The sequence below is a fragment of the Spodoptera frugiperda genome, chromosome 30 (assembly GCF_023101765.2).
Source record: "Spodoptera frugiperda isolate SF20-4 chromosome 30, AGI-APGP_CSIRO_Sfru_2.0, whole genome shotgun sequence".
NCBI lineage: Eukaryota > Metazoa > Arthropoda > Insecta > Lepidoptera > Noctuidae > Spodoptera > Spodoptera frugiperda.
This window is the reverse complement of record NC_064241.1, coordinates 1,123,617-1,135,370: the sequence shown is the minus strand read 5'-3', so window position 1 is coordinate 1,135,370 and position 11,754 is coordinate 1,123,617. Positions and strand designations below refer to the sequence as shown.

The window sequence follows — 11,754 nt, the reverse complement described above, 5'->3', positions numbered from 1 at the left end:
TAACGCTTTGGGGATAAAAGGCGTGAAGATTTATTTATATTTACTCGTGATTAATAATATTATAGTTATAAATAGTTTTATTGTATTTTAAACCTTCGATACTTATTACGTAACTAAAATGACCAAACTGCAACGTGAACTCGACGACTGCCAGTTGACTTACTCGGTTAGTCGCTGAAAATGAAATTGAACATTAAAATTAATTTCGTTCTCTATGAAATGGAATGAGCAAAAAGTAAATGAGATGATTAGTTAAAGTTGACCATTTGCTACCCGGTTTGTGTTTTTTTTTTATGGTATAAGCCGATAAAGAGCAAACGTAAGCAATCGCCGCAGTTCATGGACACCCGAAACACCAGAGGCGTTACAAGTGCGTTGCTGGCCATTTGGAGGTTAAGAATTGTTGGGGAATCGGGGATTGGGAAAGGGGGGTAATTTTGCCTCGAGTAACCTCACACACACAACGCAAGCGTTATTTCACGCTGGTTTTCTGTCGTGGCATCACTCCGGTCGAGCCGCCCATTTGTGCTGAAGCATGGGTCTTCCACACTTAAACTGTATAGAACCATAGTCGGCTCTTATGATACCCAGAAAGAGTGGGGATGGTGACAAAATAGTCTCCCATCACGATACGACATCATGCAGGTTACTTTAAAAAAAAAGCACAGTCTACTTAACCAAACTAAACACATAAATCAGAAAGGCTACATTACAATTTCAACCCTATCATTAAAACAATAAAGTTTGCAATAAAGTCGCTACGTTCCAGAAACCAGTACGTATGCCCTTAAAGTTGTTGTCGTGAACTAAAGATGTTGTTAATGGAAGTTAGTCGGCTGTTCCGTTAGAATAAGTATATAAAATATGAATTAATTTCTTCAGTTTGTTCACACATATGTGTTTGCTAGGGAGGGGAAATGTAAAACATCGATAAAAAGAATCGTCGTATTTTAATTTTAATTTTATATTTATTATGTTCAAGACGTTAACGTATACGGCGACGAAGTGTTTTTTAGTTACTTAAATTTCTTGACTTGACTGCCTTGTTGGTCAAGTGGTCGCAAGTGCGACTGTCGGGCAAGAGGTCTCAGTTTAGATTTCTGAGTCGGGAAACTTTTTTTCGTTTTTCGAACATCTATAACGAAATCTGGAATTATGTGGCAATAGGTTCACCCACTATTACATGGGACTTATAACACATATGGTGTAATGTGCACCTTATCTACCCCTACGGGTATAAAAGGCGTGACGTTGTTTTAAATTTGTTCGTGTACCTTTTCTGTGAATCGTTTCATCTCTAACAGATTATTTATGATCGATTTTAAGATTTTAATGTGTACGTAAAGCTCAATGAAGGATCAAATTATAGTCTAGACCAACTTAGAACTTCAAAGACGACTTTTGAAAATCAAAAATATCCATTGTTATCCTCTAAATCAAGCAAGAAATTTCTCAGTATCTCAGTATTGATTTATAAACAACAAAAACGCGAGTATCAATAACTTGCGCTCTGGAAAAATAATCAAAACTTTTAAACCTTTAAATCTTTTTCTTTTTAAACTTTTATCGACGCGCCGTTGTTTGCCCGTCCCTAGTTTAATTGTAAATTCGTTCGCGAACAGCATTAGTATTTAATTAAAAGTTGTCTCCACTCACACTTCTCTTGTGGTTGAGTTTTCATAAACAGACTGACGTGCGAACATATGTATAAATATTGCTATTTAATGAAGTAGTCGCTTTGTATACCTATTGTTGTTAATTGATTTAATAACAATGCTTGTTTTAGGGTTGTTTTTAACCATAATGTACCTACTTGCTTGAAAAGAATGAGTAAAACACCTGTTTGTTGGTAGACTACAAAATTAGTTGGACGTAATTACTAATTACACACGTTTAAAAATACTATTAATAATGTTAATCACACTGATATTATAAATGGAGCCAAGAGCGGGCATTAGGTTTGTTTGGATGTTTGTCCATCAATCACGCTGAAAGTAATGAACGGATTTTGATGAAATTTGGTATCCAAGCAGGGTATGAGTTGACTTGAGTGATTTTAATCCCCCTGGATCCCTCTGGAATACGGGCGAAGACGCTGACAGAAGCTAGTCTTCTTATATATAAAAATGAATCGCTAAAATCGTTGGTAAGCGCATAACTCGAGAACGCGTGGACCAATTTGGCCAATTCTTTTTTGTAATATTCGTCGAAGTTCAAGGATGGTTTTTACGGCGAGAAAATATCAAATAATTGACGGAAAAGCCCTAAAAAAGCCCTTTTCTTTATCCCATACAAACGTTTTCTAACTAATACGTAAAGTCAATTTGAGCTTTATTGCTATTGGATAAAGTTCATATTGCTATTGGATATTAAAAAACAAATGCTATTGGATAAGTGTGCGTTGGAGCACAGAATCCCTACTAATATTATAAATGCGAAAGTAACTCTGTCTGTCTGTAATTACACTTTTAAGCCTAAACCAGTGAACCGATTTTGATTAAATTTGGTACTGAGATAGAATAGACCTTACTTGATACTTTTTATTGCAAAAAAATAGCGGAGAGTGGGTAAAAATAGGGGATAAATGGTCATATGGAAATTCGTCATTTTAAAAGCTGTAACAGTAAAACTTTGTATTTAGATACTTAATGAGGAACGAAAGAACATGGGCTACTTTTTATTGCAAAAAAATAGGGGAGAGTGGGTAAAAATAGGGGATGAATGGTCATATGGAAATTCGTCATTTTTAAAGCTGTAACAGTGAAATTTTGTATTTAGACACTTAATGAGGAGCGAAAGAACATAGGCCACATTTTAATAAAAAGGGTAGAAGGCGTAGAATGCTTGATAGAGGAGATTTCAAGTACACATTGTACTTGAAAATTCGTAATTTTTGTTAATACGTTGCCTGTGGCTTCACTCGCATTCGATTCTTATTTAAATACACATATACTTCTTTAAATCGCCAATATCCCTACTGCCATACTAATGTTATGAATGCGAAAGTAACCCTGTTTGTGTTGAGGTTACGCTTGCACGAATGTTTTTTTTTTTGGAAATTAACAACGAAATAATGTATTTTTTTATTGATAGGCAATATATAGGAAATTAAAGGATAATAATATAGATAACCTTGGCTACTTTTCATCATGATTATAAAATGATGAATCGGCGGTCGTGGTTTCTATGGAATACATATCTTTAAAAATGCTAACAGTAACATATTCTCAAGTAATTCACATTTTAGATGACATACGGCAGCATTTTGACCGCTAACACCACTACGCGGACGAAGTCGCGGGAAAAAGCTAGATTCAATAAATTTTCATTTGTACATGTCAAATATTTGTTGTTTCTAAATTCAAATTCTGTAAATAATGATTGACATTTATGCATAAACTATGAAAAGGGTGAATAAACAATTGTCTGTATTTTTTTTAATCTATTGAAAATGTTGAAAAGTGCATTAAGCATTAATAAAAATTCCTCAAATATTTATGCGTGCGTTCAGAAATAATGACAAATTATCAACAGTTACGCGTGTGTTCAGAAATTTATTTTGTGTAAATTAAAGTTTCTATTCACGTTTTCGAACAAACGATGCTCTTTCAATATAGTCTATTGGTGTGAATGACATTGACATTCGTAATGCGCGTTTTTTTAAATATGCAAAATTAAATGTATATTTTTCAATATTTCTGAGAGATTATCTTAATATTTCTTCGAGTTTTAAAGACTAAGAAGATTTTTATTTGCTAATAAGTGTTTGTTAATCAAGGTAAGTTCACATCTTCATATTGATTTTTAGTAACTTTTGGTGACTACACAATACTACAATTTGGTATACATGGTTATGCAGAAAATGTATGAGAGCTTTTTATTTTCAGTTGGAATTTCGTTTTTGACAATGCTACCAACCAGACGTACAAGCTTAGGCCGCAGAACTCGAAATACGGCAAGTCAAAGAAATATAAGAGCAAATCAAACTGATGAGCAACACGAAGTGCGAAATGAACTTGAACTGAATCGATATCAAGATAGAAATGTTGTGTTTAATTCCCACAAAGCTGTATTCAGTTATAATGTGGCAATTGATTACAGTTCAGAGCAAATTGTTGCTATTGAACTAATTAATATTGTGTGTCCACATTGGGATTGAAATTCAAAAATGAAGCCTCTGGAATGTGTTGCGCCAGCGGCCAAGTCAAATTGATGCCATTGGTACCGCCACCAGAGCCACTACATTCAATGGTTAATTTTTTGACTCATATCCAGCAGTACAATAATTGCTTTCAAATGACATCATTTGGGGCAACAAAAGTTGAGATACGAGACAATTTTTTGCCTACTTTTAGTAAGTTAGTATAATGGCAAACGTTTTTTTTTAGTTTTAAAACCATGTAGCTGGTTTAAAATATGTCGAGTCAGTGATGTGTTTATTTTGTAAACAATAAGTCAAATAAGTACATAATAATAGTCTATAATCCGAAGACTTAATCAGCAACATTTTATAACATGTTGTATTTTATAGTGGCATGAGCAAGAAGTTCTTGGTAAAGCCTTCTACCTAAATCTGCCGTGGATGGCTGTTTAATGTCGAGGTTTAAAGTAGTTTTAATTTGAAATGATGTAAAGTATGGTGGTACAATTTGCTATACAATTACCTGTATACATATTTATATTCTTACAGATTCAGGGATTCAAATATATCATCAAACATGTTTTTTATTGCCAGTGCCTGTTGAAGACTGTACATTTTTGCAAATATATTTTATGGACACTTCAGCAAGAGAAGTCGATCAGCGTTGCGCACACAACAACTCAGTAAAAGATCCATTGTGATGAACAACTTCAAACGTGTTTCCATCAACACAATTAATTAGTTGCATTATTCACAAATGCATTAGACCGCATGCCACCAGATAATCACAAAATTGTCATCAGAGCTGATAAGGCGCCTGCAGGACAGTGAAATTATTGAATCCTATGAAATACACACTATTATGAAAAAATATTTTTTTTTTAATTAGTAAAGTCCTTTTCAGCTATAGTGAGATCAGGAAATGATGGATACATTTTTATATGGAGGATATTATAGATTCCAGTTCAAATTGAATAGGGACTCATACATAGCTCAGCTATACAAAATAAAGTAGAGCATCATTGCTACGCGAAAGCGGTACGAAGTTCGCTGGGTCAGCTAGTCTTATATATAAAAATGAATCGCTAAAATCGTTGGTAAGCGCATAACTCGAGAACGCGTGGACCAATTTGGCCAATTCTTTTTTTGTAATATTCGTCGAAGTTCAAGGATGGTTTTTACGGCGAGAAAATATCAAATAATTGACGGAAAAGCCCTAAAAACAGCCCTTTTCTTTATCCCATACAAACGTTTTCTAACTAATACGTAGAGTCAATTTGAGCTTTATTGCTATTGGATAAAGTTCACTGTTGTCTAAGCAATGTAGGTATTTTCTAACATCAAAGTCATATCAAATTAAAGAGTTTTTTTTAGTAGCCATGGCCGGTAAAATAATTTATTAAAAAAAACAATTTAAAAGAAAATAGTTGTCCATTTGAAGTTGTCAAAAAAACGTAACAAATTCGTATATCGTGTTTTGTGCAGTGTTTAGTAACCTATGATCACTAATTATTGCATGTAGCATAATAATTAATAATATAGATATGCCTCCTGTAAGATGAGGAAATTTAGGTAGAAGAACCCGAAATGCTACAAACCAAGCTAATTACCGATCTAATATTACTGCACAAGAACGTGACGAGCGAAATGAACGTAAAAGAATTCGGATATCACAAACGCGTGAAGCGCAAGCGAGACATTCAACTAATAATGGCACGGCAAGTTTGCATCGAGCTGCTTTCAGTTACGATGTTTCAATTGACTACAGTAACTACCAATGTGTTGCTATTGGTTCTATGAACACGGTTTGCTCACATTGTAAAGCATTGAAATACAAAAACGAAGCCAATGGATTGTGTTGCGCAAATGGTAAAGTGAAATTGATACCATTGGATCCACCACCAGAGCCATTGTACTCATTGGTTTCAGGAATAGGAACAGATTCCATACACTTTTTGACAAATATCCAACAATATAACAACAGCTTTCAAATGACTTCATTTGGGGCAACAAATGTAGTTCGGGAAAATTTTATGCCAACTTTCAAGGTATGTGGAATATAAAAATTATTTTAGTGAACAATATTTTCTGTCACATAACTTAAGATGTGTATGTATCACTAATCTTCAATATCTTAATCATTAAGATCATAATCATCACTTAGTCATCATATTATTTGGTGATTCAGTTTTAGTGACACTTTTATTATTTTTAAACTCAATATAATTATTTGATGATAGATATTAGTTGCATGAGATCACTGAGAATCCATAAATTTATAAAATTTATACCAACATTGCTTATTTAATTTATTTTACTTTATAGTGTTTGGTACAAACATTTTTTTTTTATTTACAGATACAAGGCCAAATATATCACAGAGCAGGTTCACTGTTACCAGTGTCAGATAGCAACTACAAATTCTTGCAAATTTATTTTATGGGTAATTCACCACAAGAAATTGATCTGCGTTGTGCGCATAACAATTTAATAAAGAGGTCTATTATAGAACAATTGCAAACTTTATTTCATGAACACAATCAATTGATTATATTGTTTAAAACTGCACTAGATATGATGCCATCTGATAATCACAAAATTGTAATCAGAGCTGATAAAACACCTGCGGGTCAACATGCAAGACGTTTTAATGCACCAACTATTGATGAAGTTGCTATTGTTGTAGTTGGAGAAGACTTGGAATCCCGTGATATTGTTTTACACCGTCAGAATAATCAATTACTACGTATAAAGGAAACACACCGCTCATATGATGCACTACAATATCCCATTATATTTTGGAAAGGTGAAGATGGCTATGATTTCTCAATAAAAATGATAAATCCCATTACAGGTAATTTAAATATTATTTTAGCTATGGCGAAAATATCTCAGTCACTATATTATGTATTTTAATTTTATATTTCAAGTATTAAAACAAAATATATTAACAGGTTCTGAAACCAACAAAAAAGTCAGTTCAATGAACTATTATTCATACCGCCTAATGATTCGGGAAAATGAAGACAATCACATTCTGAAATGTCGGCGTTTATATCACAAATATGTTGTTGACATGTATGTTAAAATTGAAACGGAGAGATTAACATTCATCAGGTTGAATCAAACCAAACTGCGATCTGAAGAGTACATTCACCTTCGAGATGCGATTAATACTGATGGAAATGCACAGAATGTTGGTCGGATGACTATTCTTCCAGCAACATACATCGGAAGCCCTCGACATATGCACGAATATGCTCAAGATGCCATGTCGTATGTCCGTCATTATGGTACAGCAGATTTGTTCATCACATTTACATGCAATCCGCACTGGATAGAAATCAAGCAGGAGTTATTCCCTGGGCAATCACCCATTGATCGTCATGATATTACAGCCAGAGTCTTTAGACAAAAGTTGAAATCTTTAATGGATTTCATTGTAAAACATTATGTGTTTGGTGAGACACGCTGCTGGATGTATTCTGTAGAGTGGCAGAAACGAGGATTGCCACATGCACACATTTTGATTTGGTTAGTTGAAAAGATAAGGCCAAACGAAGTTGATGCAGTGATATCAGCTGAAATCCCTAATATACAAGTAGATCCTGGATTGCATGAGGTAGTTATCAAAAACATGATACACGGTCCCTGTGGAGCTCTTAATCAAAATTCACCGTGTATGATGGATGGTAAATGTTCAAAACGATATCCACGGGCATTAATATCGGAAACAATTACTGGTAATGACGGTTACCCACTTTATCGTCGCCGATCGACAGCAGACAATGGAAGATCAACAATTGTCAAATTAAATCAACAAGATATTGAAATAGATAATCGTTGGATTGTTCCATATTCACCCATTTTATCAAAGACCTTCAAAGCACACATCAACGTCGAATCTTGCCATTCAGTGAAATCTATTAAATACATTTGCAAATATGTAACCAAAGGGAGTGATATGGCTGTGATTGGAATTGGTTCAGAGAATTCCAATGATGAAGTTACCCAATACCAAATGGGCCGCTATGTTAGTAGTAATGAAGCAGTTTGGCGAATATTTTCTTTTCCTATTCATGAGAGACATCCTACAGTTGTTCACTTAGCTGTGCATTTAGAAAATGGACAAAGAGTGTATTTTACAGCACAAAATGCAGTACAAAGAGCTGCTCAGCCACCATCTACTACATTAACCAGTTTTTTTGAGACATGCCAAAACGATAACTTTGCACAAACATTGCTATATTCTGAAATGCCAAAATATTATACGTGGAATCAATCCTCAAGGAGATTTATTCGACGGAAACAAGGAAAGCCAGTTCCAGGATACCCAGGTGTGTATTCCACCGATGCGATTGGTCGAATTTATTCAGTACATCCAAGCAATGATGAATGTTTTTATTTACGACTGCTATTAGTCAATGTGCGTGGCCCAACATCTTTCCAGCAATTACGAACTGTCGATGATGAATTGTGTGGATCTTACAGAGAAGCCTGCCAACGTTTACAATTGTTGGAAAATGACGCTCATTGGGATCAAACTCTCAATGATGCTGTAATATCATCACACGCTCATCAAATACGAACATTATTTTCAATAATCATATCAACATGCTTCCCATCAAACCCAACTGATTTGTGGAACAAGTACAAAGATTATATGTGTGATGATATTTTGTATCAAATACGCAATAGAATGGGAAATCCAAATATACAAATCAGTGAAGAAATTTACAACGAAACATTGATTTCAATTGAAGATATGTGCTTGATGATGTCAAATAAACTATTGATTCAATTAGGCCTGGCCGCGCCCAATCGTCCAATGCATGATGCTTTTAACCAAGAGTTGAACCGAGAAAAACTGTATGATCTCAACACTTTAAAACAATTAATTCAAATAAATCTTCCACTATTGAATGAACAACAAAAGTATGTATTTGATACTCTTATGAAAGTAACAAATGATGAAACTGGAGAGATTTACTTCTTAGATGCACCTGGTGGTACGGGAAAATCTTTTTTGATTTCATTAATATTAGCAACAATCCGCTCACAAAATAAAATTGCACTTGCACTCGCTTCGTCGGGAATCGCAGCAACTTTGCTTGAAGGTGGCCGAACAGCCCATTCAGCTCTAAAATTGCCATTAAACATGCAAAGCAATGAATCTCCAACCTGCAACATTTCTAAAAACTCTGCAATGGCAAAGGTTTTGCAACAATGTCAATTGATTGTTTGGGATGAATGCACGATGGCACATAAAAAATCTTTGGAGGCTTTAGACAGAACCTTAAAAGATCTAAGGAGCAATGATAACCGATTTGGTGGTGCAATGATTTTACTAGCAGGAGATTTCCGTCAAACATTGCCAGTGATTCCACGGTCAACGCCAGCTGATGAACTCGCTGCATGTCTAAAGTCCTCAAATTTGTGGAAACATGTCAAAGTTCTTCATTTAAGTAAGAATATGCGTGTCGAGTTGCAAAACGACCAATCAGGAAACATATTCTCCAAACAACTAATTAACATTGGTAATGGCGAAGTTCCTGTTGACATCTTGACTGGCTGCATTAACTTTCCCCAAAGTTTTTGTCAGTTCACTCAATCAAAAGATGAACTAATTCAGAAGGTGTTTCCAGAGGTTTCCCAAAATTACAAAAACCATAATTGGTTGAGCGAACGAGCTATATTGGCTGCAAAAAACATAGATGTGAATGCATTAAATTTCAAAATTCTAGAACAAATTTCAGGCGAAACGAGGATATATAAATCAGTTGATTCGGCTACTAACCAAGACGATGTAGTCAACTATCCACCGGAATTTTTAAACTCGCTGGATTTGCCAGGATTGCCACCTCACAATCTTCAACTAAAGGTTGGATCGGTAGTAATATTGTTGCGAAATATCAACCAACCGCGTCTTTGCAACGGCACACGGTTAGTGATAAAAAAATTATTAAACAACGTGATAGAAGCTACTATACTGAAAGGAAAGTATAAAGGGGAAGATGTTCTCATACCGCGCATCCCAATGATTCCGACTGATGTGCCATTTGAATTTAAAAGACTACAGTTTCCGGTGCGGCTTGCTTTTGCTATGACCATAAACAAGTCCCAGGGGCAATCATTGAGTGTTTGTGGTATTAATCTGGAAAACCCATGTTTCTCCCATGGTCAATTGTATGTTGCCTGTTCCCGTGTTGGAAAACCATCAGATTTATTTGTCTATGCGCCAGGGAATCAAACAAAAAATATCGTATATCATAAAGCACTACAATGAAAATATAACTGATTTTTGTTAATAATGAATTTTTTTTCGGGACAGGCCCGCCACAACCTCCTGTACCGCTGCAAATCCTGTAAGCCAGGATCTACAGTACATACAACCATGAAAACACCAGAACACTGAAGTCCGGCGCGTCCCAGGGAAATGAATGACTGTCTTGGATCCCGCAACGAAACAAATCAGAAGATGTTATTAGAGGAGAAGAAAAAGAAAACGATAGTTTCCACTACCCTCGGTGAATTTAATGCAGGAGACAGAATGACTTAAGCCTTAAGGCACAAAAGAGACTGCACAACTGGGAGAAGCCCAGTCGCCAAGCACAATGAAAATTTTACTTAAAACTAAATACTATGCGTGAGCTGTTATACTTGCTTCCAATAATAGGTATGGCAAAAACGCCTAAGCGCACGGAAATTTGCTCGAGACTCCACAAGGTCCGTGTAATAAACTACACCTGATGAAACAATTAAATTATCTAACATAGTGTTACGCTCAGATTGCCAGAGACCACACTCCCAGAGTATGTGATTGGCGGATTGCTCATATTGCAACTCCGCTGTCGAACATTGGCACCATGGTGAATCAATGAGTTTAAATAAAAACAATTTGCTTTTAAAGTTGCCATGGCCAGTAAGAAATTGGGCAGCACAATGATTCACCTCCAACCAGTCCTCTCCAGTCGCTCATGCACGGATGGGAAAAACTGATAAAGGTGGCGGTGGCCCTTGGCAGAAGATTCCCATCTACACAAATAGATACGAACAAAAAACTGTTATATTACAAATCTTTTTGACAGGACGAAGTCTGTCGGGTCAGCTAGTATTGAATAAAATTATCAACAAACCTCCCATTACAAAACCTGCACAGATATTGAATTCGAATTTAAATCATTTATACAAAAGTGACTCAAAAAAGAGAATTTAATATAATGTTAAAATAAATCTTCATTCGAAATAAAATAAAATTACTGAGCAGCTTCTAACAAGGTTTTGATTAACAAAAAAAAAGGTGAAAAAAAATTCGATGACAAAAAGGCGCGAGATTTAAAATTCTATACGCGCACAATCGGATCACTTTACATTATTTTCTCATTGAACCAAATTGGGATTTGGGGACAGTAGTCTGTGCGTTTGTGAAAACATACGAGTACAGGCGAACCTGGTGAGTAATCGACGAATGTATCGTTTATTCGGCTAACAACGTCATCATCATCGTCAGCTCTTTTAATCCTCTCGAAAAACCCGCCAATGACCGGTCGCCAATAACTAAATCAAACGACATATAAATTAAACTACTCTTTTAAAGTTCACTTTGTGCCTTC

General features: G+C 35.3%; 1 protein-coding gene across 1 annotated transcript; it reads left to right on the top strand.

The window, feature by feature from the left end:
- The first annotated feature begins 6,715 nt into the window (after nucleotides 1-6,715).
- Nucleotides 6,716-10,510, top strand: LOC126912846 (uncharacterized). The gene is made up of 3 exons (XM_050707143.1): nucleotides 6,716-6,995; nucleotides 7,096-10,287; nucleotides 10,473-10,510. Exons 1-3 carry the CDS (start codon nucleotides 6,716-6,718, stop codon nucleotides 10,508-10,510), a joined length of 3,510 nt encoding a protein of 1,169 aa, XP_050563100.1.
- The last annotated feature ends 1,244 nt before the right edge of the window (nucleotides 10,511-11,754 follow it).